The sequence below is a fragment of the Lycium ferocissimum genome, chromosome 1 (genome assembly GCF_029784015.1).
Source record: "Lycium ferocissimum isolate CSIRO_LF1 chromosome 1, AGI_CSIRO_Lferr_CH_V1, whole genome shotgun sequence".
Classification (NCBI taxonomy): Eukaryota; Viridiplantae; Streptophyta; class Magnoliopsida; order Solanales; family Solanaceae; genus Lycium; species Lycium ferocissimum.
Window position 1 is genome coordinate 8,612,236 of NC_081342.1, and position 15,835 is coordinate 8,628,070.

General features: G+C 33.5%; 1 protein-coding gene across 1 annotated transcript; it reads left to right on the forward strand.

The window, feature by feature from the left end:
• Positions 1-451: 451 nt before the first annotated feature.
• LOC132061768 (F-box protein CPR1-like) lies at positions 452-1,600 on the forward strand. Its single transcript, XM_059454429.1, has 2 exons — positions 452-532; positions 620-1,600. The coding sequence occupies exons 1-2, from the start codon at positions 452-454 to the stop codon at positions 1,598-1,600; spliced, it is 1,062 nt and encodes a 353-aa protein (XP_059310412.1).
• Positions 1,601-15,835: the final 14,235 nt, after the last annotated feature.

The following is a 15,835-nucleotide window of genomic DNA, read 5'->3' on the forward strand; positions in this document are numbered from 1 at the left end:
GAAGTAAAGATATTTCTCATTCAACATAGCATACAAGATTACCTTTGCTACTGAAATATAAAGACAACTAACCCACTAAAGGAGTTAATTAGCAATTCTAGAACCTAAGGGACTTTTATGTAAATAATTAAAACTCCTAACAGTCTCAAAACGTGACATTTTGTTTCGACAAAGTTTGAATAAATTATCATATAGTAATATTTTTGATATCTTCATGATTATTTCCTGTGATATTTTTGATAACTTTCTGTCCTATTAAAGCAAATTACGAAATAAAATCAGCAACTGTTTCAGATTTCAGTGAGAAGAAATATTTGCACAATGATAGGCAGCATGACAAAAATAGTTTGCTTGCTTCACATATATTAAACCCTAACCCTAGGTATTAATTCTTTCATAGCAGAAGCAGAAACAAAAGCTCAAACCCAAAATCTTTTAGATATCCGAAACAATGCCTAATAACTTTCCCCATGATATCGTCATTGATATACTGCTAAAACTTCCTGTCAAATCACTTCTCAGATTCAAAAGCGTTTGCACATCATGGTGTTCTCTAACTGAAGATCCGCAATTCATCAAGCAACAATATTACTAAAAAATCTTTCTGGCATGCTGGAAGGACCGATACTACTCTATAGACGCTCCACTTCAACATGATTCCGCTGTCTCTCCTATTGAACCTCCTCCAGGATTCAATCATTTGTTCATTAGTAAATTCGTTAATTCTTGCAACGGTTTATTTCTTCTTGTTTTCCCTCCTAAAAACCATAATTTTCTGTACTACCCCGCCCTGAGAGAAACTAGCAAAATCGTTCTGTGGAACCCGGCCCTCAGAGAATCAAGAATAATCCCTCGTCCGATCCCTATTGAGGGCAACTACAGGTCCTATTCTAAATATGGTTTAGGCTACGTTTCTTCTTTGAACGATTACAAAATAGTTAGGGTAGGTTACTGTCGCCATCCTGTTCAAATATTTTCGACAAAGAGTGACTCGTGGAAATTGGTAGGCAAGTTACCTCTAAACATTGAGGCTTCTATTGGACGCATAGTTGTAGCTGATGGAATTGCTTATATTATCCTTCGGCAGCCACGGCAGCCACCCACCTGGTCTTCTAGTAGGAGCATGATTATATGTCTGTGTTCGAAAAATGAAAATTTTGAGGAAATATTGTTTCCACATTCGGATCTAGTAGCGGAAAATGTATCTTTGTATGCTGTAGGAGAAAGCCTTTTGGCTATGTTTTGGACCAAATTTTTTAAAGAGAATGTTGTTGATTTCGAGAATATTGTTGATTTCGAGGTTTGGTGTTTGAAAAAGGATGGATTAATGAGTTGGAGTAAAATATTGGCTATTACTGAGCCTGGGCCTGTGAGTTTTAGGGCGGATGAAGATATGTTGTTTTTCAGTTGGGATAAAGGTGGATACATGTGTTACGATTTCAAAAGTCAAAAGTTTGAAGAATTTAAAGTTTGTGAGGTCAAAGGTCTCGAAGCGAGAAGAAAGTTGAAACAATTAAAAATTGTTTGGCCTCAAGCACCACTTCTCATCCATCGTGCTGTACCATATGTTGAGACACTAATCTCTCCTAATGCTATATAGGATTAGCTATTCTTCTGTCCAATTTATACAAGTGTATATTTTCCTGTACGTTTTGCATTGCCTATTATATTCATCTATGGAAAATGGGCACAACTGAAAGGAAAAATAAACCTTTTGTTGACTCTTCTGCTTTTTTGACAGGTATAGTTAGCCTTACATTCCTCTATCTTCGGTTAGGAATTAATTATTTTAGTAGATCACTACAAAAAAAGGGAATTACCAATAAAAAAATTCGTTGGTAAATCCGGTCGCAAATAAGTTGCCAACGTATAACCAATGACTATTGATCCTTAGCTAAAAGGCTCGTTGGTAAGTTTTACCAACAAATTTGAATTCGTTTGTAAAATTACAAACTAAAACCTGGTTGGTAAACTCCAAAGGTAATTTTTGAAACTTGGCTCTATAATTCCATTGGTAAATTTAGAGCCCGGAGCCAAAATGACTTATTTTTGCAGCCATTAGACAAAAATGGTATGCTTTTTTTTTTTTAAGACCAAAATGGGTATTTCGTTGGATAACCAACGAAATACCCAAACAGCTTACTGTTCATGACCGAATCAATTTCAATCAATTTTTTTTATTTCGTTTTTTGTGTAAACGAAATAATTTTTTTTTTATTTCGTTTATACAAAAACGAAATAGGAAAATATTTTTTTTTTTTTGTATTTCGTTTATATAAAAACGAAATAGGAAAATAATTTTTTTTTTTTTTTTTGCATTTCGTTTATATTCATCGTATTCGATTATCTAAATCTCAAACTAACTAACTTTCAATTTTTTTTTTGACTTGGAAGAAGCATTGTTGCACTTTTATATTTCGCTGCATACTTTGCGAAATGCAAAGTTAAAAAATTGGTGGAAACGGATTCCATTGTTCACTGTTTTTTATAGGGACAATAGCTTTCAATTATTTTTAAGAATCTTGTCAGAAGAATTGCTTCCAAGTCAGAAGCTAAAAAAGAAGCTAGTGAATAGCTTTCAATTTTTTTTTTTGACTTGGAAGAAGCATTGTTGCACTTTAATATTTCGTTGCATACTTTGCGAAATGCAAAGTTAAAAAATTGGTGGAAACGAATTCCATTGTTCACTGTTTTTTATAGAGACAATAGCTTTCAATTATTTTCAGGAATCTTGTCAAAAGAATTGCTTCCAAGTCAGAAGCTAAAAAAGAAGCTAGTGAATAGCTTTCAATTTTTTTTTGACTTGGAAGAAGCATTGTTGCACTTTAATATTTCGTTGCATACTTTGCGAAATGCAAAGCTAAAAAATTGATTTTCTTCTTTTATATTTCGTTGCATATATTTCGTTGCATACTTTGCACTTTTGTATACATTGCATACGGAAGCTAAGGTTTTTTATATTTTGTTCATTGACCTTCTCCATTCTCCATTCTCCCTTCTTCCTCTTCCTCCATTCTTTCTCTTCTTCCGTTCTTCATTCTTTTCTTCTTTTTCTACTAATCCTATCACAAGGATTCCTCAACTTTTGCTCTATAATCTTCTTCAAATTGAGGTAATTTCTTAATTTTATAAGTTTTTACATATATTTTTTGATTTAGTACTTAGTGTAGTAGACTATAATAAAGAAAACAAAAGTTACAAGTTTAATTAATCAATAATTGGTAATTTCAGTCGTTGCTTCAATTAAAAAAAGCTTTAAAAAATGTTAGTAGAGTTTATTGGTCAACGAACTACAATTAAAATACTAAAAATATCGTCGAAGTTACTGATTAAAAAGGTATAAATTTATATTATAAAATGTTCTTTTAGTTAGTCATTTTCATAGAACAACAGTTAAAAAAAAGATAAAGAAATTGTGAGGAAAGTAAGATTGTTAAATATAACATAAAGATATTTGTATCATTTGTTGGGTCATTTTCTATGTTCAAATTGTAATTAGTCGTTGGAGATTATTTCTTTGTGATAAGCATGAAGAATTTTTACTTTTCAAATTAAAAGTATAAGATCAAGAAACGTGAGGAAGTTGGACTTGTTTATGAAGATAATAGAGAAAAATAGCATGACTTTTTTTTTTTTTAATACCAAAATGGGTATTTCGTTGGATAACTAACGAAATACTGTTCTGATCCGGTAAAAAAAAATTTAATTGTCCTTGCATCCCCTCTCCAGTCATATGGTTTGTTTTAAATAGAAAAGAAGTAGTTATATGTAAGATGAATACTATTATGGAAATTAATTATGAGCTTAACCAAAAGTTTAATTACATTTCGTTGACCCCATAGGGAAATGCAATTATTTTTTGACAGTTGTACTCTTATTAATTTTTTTTCTTTTCTCACGTGATAATATATGTTATAGTTTGACCTTTGTTGACTTTCCTATTGAATATATAGTAAAAAATTGTGTAAGGTGTTGTCAATTATTCTAACAGTAGTGGCTTGGTGTTGCAATGTTATAGATATGGATCGCCACAGTAGTCACCGTACATCCAGTCCGAAAACTATGATTTATTAACACTCCGAAGAACAACATCGATCCCAGGGTGTGGGATGGAACATTGACTGGACGGAACGCGTGTTTAATTATACGTCGTGCGGATCATGAATTCTGGAATCACGTGAGGCAATACCCTTTACATAATCGCATCCTTAATTACTTTGAGAGGTGTGGATTTGGGGGAGTTTTAGCAGTAGGTAATGTGCAGTATGATGAAGGAATCATCCCGCACTTATTGAGAGATGGCGTCCGGAGACGCATACATTTCATATGCGGGATCGGCGAATGTATCATCACACTTGCAGATGTCGAGGTGTTATATGGCATTCCCGTGGATGGCCACCCATTGGTGCGAGTAATGTTAAAAATATAACTAAATCGAGCGTGGCGGGAATTGATGTACGACCTTCAAGTTGGTTGCCGGAGAAGAAGCAATTTTAGGTAATAGCTTGTTGGTAATAACACAATTATCTAATCATTTGGAAACCTTGATTGCCGGGAATGATATTATTGATGAACACACTGATGAGGCTGAGGTACAAAAGAGGGTCAGGTTGTACCTGCTTTGGTTGAGTGGTGGCTCTATATTCCCTGATAATTCTGGTTCAAAGCTTAGTTTACACTTTTTGCTTGACATAGTAGACCTTGATGCAATAGGCGGTAAAGCTTGGGGAGCAGCTGCATTATCATACTTGTACAGTTGTCTATGCCGTGCTTCGATGTCTAATAGCCGTGATGTTTGTGAATTTATTGCTTTGTTACAGGTACGTGAATTTCAATATTATATTGCTCTACTTCAGTAGAAATAAGAGATCAAGCGAAGATTCTTATAACCACCATTACCCAAATTTTGAAAAATGAAATTAGGAACCGAAAGTTGAGCTTTATTATAAACACTAAATGTACCACTATACATAATGCAATCTGGATTATTAATATTTGTATATATATATATAAATGTCAGCTAACCATATTTCCTTGAGTTATCACGCTAACAATTTAAAAGTATTGCTTGATACACGTTTATATAGTCAACTTCTCTGCTATCTTTTAAATAATATTTTAGATTTTCTAGTGTTATAATTTGTATAATAAATCATTAAAAATTATAATATTGTCGAATGGCTTGCACGACAATATTAGAGCATTCTCGGAACCCAACCATAACAACACAATTTTCATGTGTATTTTTTGGGTTATTTTATTTAATTCAAAAAATATTTATATATTTAAATTTACTTATACAGGTTTGGGCTTGGGAGCGAATAATCCCGATGCAGCCATTACTTCGTCCTCCAAGAATAAACGAACGAGATATTGTATTTGCGCAGAAGTGGACTCGGCGTGGAGTTCGTGAAAGCGAGGCACGAGCTGTGCTAGTAATTTGTAGAGATGTTTTAGACAACCTAACTGATGATCAGGTATTTTTCCTTTTAATTTTTTTTGATAAGAAATGTGAAAAATATAACAACAATAGAGTTTTTATAGATTTGTTCATTTTTTGCTAACTCGTATTGTGATAATGGGTTGATTTTGTTTTAATTTGTTATAGCTAATTTGCTACAACTTGCTACCGGTTGTGATATTTTTTATTAGCTTTTCTTCTTTTAGCATAATTAGTATTTTGTCTAGGTTTGTTTTAATGGCTAGAAGGTTACTAAACTATTTTATTTTGTTTTTATTTCCATCAAAATCCATTGTAGCATGTTCTTGTTATGCTTTGGAACTGAATAAAAAAGAAAGTGCTTCTAGCAAGGATTTGGTCATGATACACTTTCTACTATTGAGTATTTTTGATTCTTCATTTGCACGATTTGGAAATGAAGAAATTTTGTGTATTTAGAAGGAAGGAAATTGCTTGAATGTTCTAATCTCATGTATGCAAAATCTTCCGGTTCTACTTCTTCTGTATTATCCAAATATGGGATCACGTTTGAATGATAATTTACACTAAACATTACTGGGGGCCGCAACATCTTCATCAGAATCGTCACCGTCAGCAGACGATTGATCATCGTCCGTCCCTTCATGATCTAATGGACTATCGCTATCCGACTCATTTATTATATCATTAGCTAAATCATTATTGCTCACAATTTGTGTGAGCTGAGTCAACGTGGGGTTATCTTCAAAATTGTTATGCCTATAAATAAGAAAAATTCATAGAATTTACAAGTCAAATACAATTATACAATCCATGAATAAAGTGAATAAAATATGATTATATTTACCTATCACTGTCCAATTCACTTGGGCCAGGATGTGAAGAGTGTCGTACATTACAATTCAAATTATGCAATCGCGTAGTAGCATTATTTGTCCACCCGTCTCACAATTCCGTCCACTCCAATCAAAGTTATGATCGTGCGTTGAAGCCATACCATCATCTTGTGTACCATAATTAGTTGTATCATTTGACTGACTACCAAATCCTACAATTGTTTGTTGTTGAACTACACCCCTTGAAAAACCAATATTCAAACTTGGGAGATAGGTAGTACCTCCAAAATCGAACTCATTGTCGGTCGGTACTTCGACACAGGTAGAGCGTTGAACCGCGGCGTACATGTCAAGCGCCGCTATGCATATGTGATTTTTAAAAATCTCGGGACAACGAAGAAATGACGATAAAGATTCATCGTCCGTAATTGGCATCTCACCATAAATTGGTGAACCATCGGTATAAATGAACTTGGACATCGTCCGGTTATAACCACCGATAGTTCAGGATCATTTACGAACATTTTACTCCTTAAGACGCGTTGCAGACGATCATATTTTAGGGAAATTGGAAACCTTTGTCCTATTTCAGGACCACGGCTGTATCTAACCGAACCTGCTTCATACACAACTTCACCACCCCAAAATAAATACACTTTAACATGAGTTTCCGTCATCTTTTATGAAATATATGAGAGAAAAAATAAAAGTTGAAGGATATGAAACGGATAAGAGAAAAACAATAGATGAAAGATATGAGATGGATAAAAGAAAATTGAAAGACGAAGGATATACCATAGGTAAAGATAGGACAATATTTATAAACGGAGAAATGTAAAAAATTTCGCAAATTAAGTCACGAAATGTAAAAGATATTATTTTGACAACTATTCGATGCTCGTCTGAAACTGATTGAACCAATAGAAATGAAGAAAAATATTTATTGTGTATCTATGACTATTTAGACTTATATATGACTTACTATAGCGACATATATTCTCATCAATATGAATTATGGTGTTTTTCGACTAATTAGACTTCTATATGAATTGTTTTTTTAATAAATACGAAAATTGCATGTGGGGTTTAGACCTTTCTGCACCATGTATTTTTCTATAAATAGTCTTCCATAATACCTCATTCATCTCACTACGCTAAAACAAACTCTTTCAAAATGTCATCGTGGAATCCATTCTTCTGGCAACGCGGCCCAATGACATATCACCCAGGTGACATTTTTGAGTCAATGGGTAGGAAATGGGTTTTGGAACGTGAATTTGAGTACTCGCTTAATCCGAGCGAGCGCTACAATAGACAATACATTAGCAAGATGAGGAGAGAATGGAACTACCGCCTGGATGAAGCTCATAATATTGAGACCGATTTAAGAAGTCGTGGCCTACATCGTCCAAATTAAAACGCCGTGCAATAGGCATGCCGCTCACATCACCCCAAGAATTGAATCTTGCTTTGAACCGCATTCGCGAAGAAAATAATAGGATGCGTTTGCGATGGTTGCGTTTGGAGGGACACAGATTGGTTATATGTTACCCACGATTGGAACTCGGATCGCGAAATGTCCGATGAAGATGATTTTCCATAAGCATTTTCTGTTGTTATGTCGGCTAGTTAAGTGTTGTATTTGTACCTTTTTCATTTTTCAATGTTATTTTAATTTGAATTTCCACTTAATAAATCCGACTTCATTAAAAATATAAACAATATCTTATTAATGTAAATATTCTAATCTTCGTCAGTCTCAGGAATGACGCTAATGCTATCGTATTCATCTTCATCTTCCTCTCCATCTCGTCCATCTTCATTATCGAGTGAGCGATTTCCCCCCTCCCATCCGAGAGCGTCGTAGTTCAAGCCCCACAGTTCACAGTGTCGTAGTCCAACTCCCCTCTCCTTTATGTTTTTTTTAAAACCATCCGCTGAAAAAAGGTTTTTTAGACATTAATGAAGTTAGTTAGTTTGAGATTTAGATAATCGAATACGATGAATATAAACGAAATGCAAAAAAAAATATATTATATTTTCCTATTTCGTTTTTATATAAACGAAATAAAAAAAAAATATTTCGTTTATACAAAAAAACGAAATTAAAAAAATTAAAAATTTTGCCCTATTTCGTTGGACTACCAACGAAATAGTGCAAAATTTTTAATTTTTTTAATTTCGTTTTTTGTATGAGCCAAATAAATTTTTTTTTTTTTTAATGCTATTTCGTTAGTAGTATCACGAACTACAAAAACAAAAAAAAAATTATTATATTTTCCTATTTCATTTTTGTATCTACCAACGAAATAGGACAAAAATTTTAATTTTTTTAATTTCGTTTTTTTATGAACCAAATTAAAAAAAAAAAAATTAATGCTATTTCGTTAAGTAATTTCATGAAATGCAAAAAAAAAAAAAAAAAAAAAATTGATTGAAATTGATTCGGCCATGAACAAGAGCTGTGTGGGTATTTCGTTGGTTATCCAACGAAATACCCATTTTGGTCTTAAAAAAAAAAAGCATACCATTTTTGTCTAATGGCTGCAAAAATAAGCCATTTTGGCTCCGGACTCGGTAAATTTACTAACGGATAAAAAATGGATTAGTACATTTGGTTCTTCATCATTCATATTCCGTGGTAGTCTGGTGGTAAATGTCGTAAAAAAATCTTTATAATCAATAGCAATTTTAGTTACGAAAAAGTTCTGTTGGTAATTCGTCGGATATTTACCAACAAATTTTCCATTCCTTAGTAAATATGGTTATTTCTTTTTTGTCTATATGATGTTAACCAGAAGAATCTAGATACCTAGATGAATGTCATGTCTTACGCTACTATTGACTTACGAGTTTGATCGCCTCCAAGGAACGATAAAATAGAACTCGAGATTAAAAAAAAGAAAAAAAATAAAAATAAAAACTAAAGAACAAGATTACCGTCCAGAGTTCCAATTGTCGAAAAAAATGTAATCTAAAGTTGAATGTGAACCATGAGGTCCCAATTCTCTCTTATGAGTTTCCTAATCTCCGAAGAAAAATAATCCTACACTAGCTCAACTAAGAAAATGTGTTTGTCAAATGTGCACAATTGTGTGCTCCCAGGAAAGTGTTCTTTAGCTTTTTAATTTATATCCCTCTTAAACCATTTCTAGCACCTTTTGCTCTCCAACCTTTTCTGTAGTGTAACTAGCTTGATCTTCACAATCTCCAAGTTTTTTTGCTGCATGAATCATCAAAGTTTTGATGACTCTCTAAACACCTTTTAGTTAATTATATATTCTTGAAGATTATTCAATTCACTAGCATGCATTCGTTGGACGTTCTTGGACTTGAAGTGAGTCAATGGCTTGCTAGATAACGGGCTATCCAGGATCGTAGTAAGGGGTCTTAGCATAGCCCCCATCAACTCTTGTTGGTTTTAGATTTTAAAAAACTGAAATGAGTTCAAGAAGAGGGGAAAGAGATACTTAGGATTTACAGAGATTTATTAAAACTTATTGTCTAGACAATATTGTTTTTTAGTTAGGTGGGTAATGTTACTATACGTCTTTTAGTACTTGTTCATAATTTGTTCGCAATCAATTTTTGGTATTATCAATTATCCAAGACAAATTAGTTCTATTTATTTATAAATAACAAGGGTTTTATTAGTGTTGTAATTCAAGTTAATTTGAAAGTAGAACTTATTGGTTACTTTCATTTTTCATAGTATTCAATTGCTTTCAAGTTAATAGAGAATGAATAATAATAGAGAATGAATTATGAGCTTTTCCAGAATAACAACGATCCTCAAGAGTAGTTTTTTCAGCGGAGAAATGCTGTTATAAAGAATGAGGAGTTGGGAGGGGGTTGTCCAAGCTGGATAGCTCCATGCAAGCGAAAAAACTATATTTTTTAACTTGGTTAATTCCAAGGACGCGAGGGTAATTTTGATACCACAACATAACGGAGGGTATAAGTGATTTATTTCCGATAGTTCAAGGCTCTTATGGCCCTTCTTCGCTTATTAATGAGCTAATTAGGTTAATTGAGGGCTCTAGTTAAATTAAAGGCATGTTTGGATCAACTATTGAACTGTAAGGGCATTAGTGAGCTTGCGAAGGGTATAACTACTCAATTTCACGTGCTTTAAGGGCATATTGACTCTTTTCCGTCTTATTTATAAATAAGTCAAGTAAGACAACGACAAAACCTTAAGTAGCGTGATTTTCAATGGGACGTTGCTTCTCAAGAACTGTCATCGTACCTGAAGATATTGTCAATCCATCCTCTTAAAGCTTCCAATAAAATCTCTTTTAAGGTTCAAAAGTACGTGCAAATCATGGTGTTGTTCCATCAATGACCCCATGTTCGTCAAGTTGCATCTATCGATATAAGCCGTCAAAAGATCCTCTCGTTGGTACTCAAAAAACTCTAGGTCATGCTAAATTCCTATCAACAGAAGGATCACTTAATGTTAATTCCAAGTTACGTTGCTTGACCCGTCCTTCCCAGAATTCTACCGCGACGATGGTGCTTTTATAAACGTGCATTCATGCAATGGCTTGGTATTGATATACAATAATAGCAGAATGATCTTATGGAATCCTGCAACTCGAAAATACAAACTGATCCCCAAGCCTGATATGTCGCAATCAGGGTCCAGTTGGAGAAAATCACTAATTGGTTTCGCTTATGATTTTGTGGCTGATGATTGCAAAGTAGTATGTCTAAAGAGGATTAATAAAGAGCATGTAATTGGTAGAATATTCTCAGTTATTAATCAATCTTGGACAACAATTGACAATATTCCTGTTCCCTTTGGTTTTGCTATGTCCTAGCAAAATCTAGTTTCATTAAACGGAAAAATTAACATTCTGGTAAAAAGAGGAAAGGAGTACTTAGTTGTATCATTATTCTTAGCGGATGAAAAATTTATTGTAACGCCAGTTCCAAGTAACAACGGGAGTCGTATGAAATTGTGCACATATGCTAATCGTGTATGCCTTTCTAGGATTATCGAGGGGAAATTTTCGATTTGGGCATTAGAGAAAGACGGGGAAACTGGCTTAATGACTTGGAACAACATCATGGACATTCCAACTTCAGGCTCATTATTGCTTGCAGAGCATAAAATTTTGATTTGGGCACGGAGAAGAAGTGGTGACTTCTTATGCGTTACGGAGAATGGAAATATATTATATGTAAGTTTTGATATACAACGTGATCATGTTTTAGAGTACAATGTGCGGAAAGATGAACTCACAAGGTATAACCTCGACCAAGTTCCGCGATTTGTAGATTTATCAGTTTTGCATGTTGAAAGTTTAGTTTCCTTGGGACAATTAGCTCAATTTCAATACAACACTATTTTGAATGTGTCTTGTACAAGTGATGTGATTGTTAGTACTTTGGTTCATGTAATAATATAGACCTAATTAGTTTAGTGAACTTCGTTGCAGAGAAAACAGAGATTGCACTCTGAATCTGTTCTTTATAGTTTTGGTTTCATATTTATTTCTGAAGCACTTTGATAGATAATGTAACAAATCCAGGGGAATCTTATAATTTGGAGATGTTAAGCTAGAAGATTAAACAGTATATTGAACTCCTGCTATAGAAGTTTACTTCTCTTAGTGACTTTGATTAGAAGCATAAGTTAGAATATTGCAGTTGAGGGTTTCTTCATAACAGCTGAGCATTAATAATTGGTAAGTCCCCATTTTTTTTTTTTTTGGTTTAAAAGGATACTCTCTCCGGATAAAAAAAAAGAGTCCACTTAGTCTTTTTTTTCTTAGATAAAAAAAGAGTCCACTTAGCAAATCAAGAAAGAATTAACCTTGTTTTTTCATATTTGCCCCTATTAAGTGTTATGTGATCAAATCCCAATGCCTATTTAATTAGGGGTAGTGATCAAATCCCAATGCCTATTTAATTAGGGGTAGTTTAGTCAAATTACCTATTTTTGTTTAGGAGTTAGTATTTTCTTAAAGGGTGTAAGAAAGTTTTAATTTTTTTTTGATCCGGAGGGAGTAATATATTATATATAACTAAAGTGCATCATTACAAAACGTAGGGTCCTCGTGGTCGTGGACAGTGGAATCACAAGCTATGTACATTGCTATCACAGTTATAAGATTACTACAAACTAGCTGATATATTACGTACAAAAGGAGTAATATGTCTAACCATACGGCTGTACTAACAAACATGGGAGGAACTGCTAGTAGATGTATCTTATCAAAAAGTTGTTGTTGCTTCTTCTTTCGTTAGTAAGTCTGCTACTCCATTTTGATTCTTGTGGCAATGCCTGGTCTCAGGGCCGCCCAATTGCATTTTTTCCTTATTAAAGCCATCGAGCCAGGCTTTCACCTCAAAATTAGAAGCTAATGAAATTGGGGAAGTCTAGCTAGCTATACTATTAGCTGATGATTTTTTTTTTTTTTAATGAATGCAAATAATTTATATAGTTGATCTCTAACTAATTTGGAATTGAGATATAATCTATTGATTCTTTAAATTCTGAATATATGTTAACACATCTCGGTCTTCACAGTTGCTTGCCTGCTGCAAAATGTCATGGTGTACCATACTTTATTGTGGATGCTGTGAAGTTAAGTTCCATGTGTTCACTTTGTTTTGAGAAAGCTTGAATAAATTATGATAATATTTATGTCATCCATATAAATAACTAATTGAATGTACATGTTTGATACTTTTATAAATAAATATTAAGTAGGTTGGGTTCAATACTTTTTCGATTCTTTATATGAAATTATTCGGTCCAGTTATTGGTTCATACGGAAGAAACAAACCTAAAAATCATTTTGGTTCAATCCACTACAAAAAAAAAAAAAAACCTAGTATGTACTTAGCGTTTTTTTTTTTTCCAAGTAACTGCCGCTAAATCACTAATTCGGCGGTTCTACCAACGACCATAAATTAAAGAAATTTAGCAGTGGGTTTATTATCCAAATAGAAAATAAATATGGGTATCATTCAATAGTGCTAACAAAATATTGAATTATGTTATGTGAGATTTCTGTGATAGGATTAATTATTGGCGTAATACCTTAAAATCCCTCTAAACCAAATTCCAACCAAACTTTTTCTACCCAAACCAAACGACTTAAGAGTTAAGACTATAAGAGGTCAGTTTCTTATAAATCCTTTTCCCATACAAACTCTGCCTTTTTTTTTTTTTTTTTTCCTTTCTTGAATTTGCTTCAGTGATATTAAACCCTACGTCCTTAAACATTCTCTCAAAAAACGTCAGCTCAAAGCCAAAAAACCATCATAATGTCTAATACTAATAACTTACCCAACGATATCACCATTGATATACTGCTAAATCTTCCACAAAAATCACTTCTCAAATTCAAAAGCGTTTGCAAATCATGGCGTTCTCTAATTGAAGATCCTCAATTTGTCAAGAACCACTATTACCTTAACCAAATCTTACAGGCCCTCGAAAAGGCCATTGTCTGCTCCATTGACGATCCAATTATTAAACCTCCTTCAGTAATAAGTCATCAATTATGCTCAAATTTTTTGAATACTCCCATCAACGGTTTAGTTCTTCTAGCTTTACCATTGTCCGACAAAATTGTTTTTTGGAACCCCGAGGACCTCAGCGAATCAACAAAAATCCCTTGTCCGATATCAAATACGATACAAGTTAATCTAGGAGAACGCATTTATAAGGCTAAACCTTTGATAGTCCCTTTTACAGATACACCTTGTAATCAGATATACGGTTTGGAAGTTCAGAGTTTAAAGAAAAATGGATAGTGGGGAAAAATGTTGGAAATCGAAGAACAGGGGCCTGTGTTCCTTAAGAAGGGTAAGAAAGGTAATTTAGATTTTATGTTTTATAGGAGGGATAAGAATGAATACGTCGTTTATGATTCCAAAACACGAGAGTTTAATGAAGTTGCTGATGGGATTGAAGCAAAACGAAAGCTGAAAGAATTTAAATTTGTTGGGCCTCAAGTTTCACTTTTCATCGATCATACATATGCAGAGACTTTAGTCTATCCGGATGCTACTATATTGGAAGTTTAAGTTATTTTTCTGTTTGTTTTTATTCATTGTAGTTAACTATTCTTTTGTTTCATCAGATAAAAAAGAGCGGTTTACTATTGTTTGTTATTGTTGGTGACTGATGAGCACTTGTGTGCCTTTTATTTGTTGTCTAGTGCGTCTCGATGATCAGAGATTTGAAAATATTGCTCCGGAAATTAATTTCTTAGGTTCGACCGGTGGAAATTCATAATAGTGTTTTCTAGAATTTTTAGCTTATTTAACGGCAGATATATGGTCTTAGACATTTCATGTCTTAGGTTTTGTCTTCTGGTTGTCGATAAAGTTGTCTCCTTGGTTTTCTTTGTATGGTGAAAGCTATGTATTTTCGCCAACTAAAACCACTTTAGTTCATTTATGCAGATCGAACTAATTAAAACCACTTCAATTGAAAAATTTATGAGTTTCTTAGTATGGTTAAGCTATGTATTTTCACGTTACTACTAAAGTTAGGTTGCTTGGTTTCTGTAAACATTGGTTGCGACTTGCGAGTAAGTATTTTCCTTGTAGTGAAAAATAGTAAGCATGCTATTTTACCGAAGGAGATTGAGCTATAAATTTGCACCTTAGTTGGATATTAGAGGGAAGATAGGAACTCTTAACGCTCTCTCCAAGGACAAACTACACAGCATATACAATGAGACATATGGCATTAAAACGTCGAAGACAGTGATAAGAATTGTCAATCATGAGAGTGAGAATAAAGCCGCATGATTCCAAGTATATCAAAGATTCTTTCCTAAGCACAAAACTGCTCAACTGTATGGAAAAAAATATGCAAAGATACGAGCGATGAATGGATGAAATTACCATTGGTAAAGTTCTAAATGAGGAAGGTGATGATGGAGAAGCAGAAGCACGATATGTGTGGAGATTGAGTGCCTTCATGACCAGAGCGATCTTATTGTTGAAAGAATTGAGTTTCACCAAAATATTGAAACTAAGGGTGTGTTCTGTTCGATAACACAAGAATATATGTGATTAGTGCGGTCTTTTTGGGGCACTTCCAGATAACTACGGTTCTACCAACCACCCCAAATTGAAGAAGTAATTCAGCGTTGCTTATAACAGTAACAAGTAGGGTAAAAGAATGTAAGCACACATCCCATTGTACACAAATTAAATATGCAATTTTCAAATTGATGAACACAGTTTAATTACCCTTCAAACATCTAAAACCTGTAGGATTAATCACCTTTTTAAGTAGTCAATGGTCATAACTACAAGAAACCTTATTCACAAATCAATTGAAAACAAAGGTATGCGCAACTGGACAAATTAAGCTACTTCAACAAAATGACAATACTTTCACCAAACGAAGTGGCTAAATTTAAAAAGAAACTAGCGTAACAAAAATTATTTCTGGAATAATCAGAAAACAATCGAATTAGACAAAGACTTAGCATATCCTCAAAAAAATCCAAAACGATTAGGGGGAGCTAAAAAAAAAAAAAAAAAAAAGGAAAAATGAAACTCTTGAATATCATTAAATAGG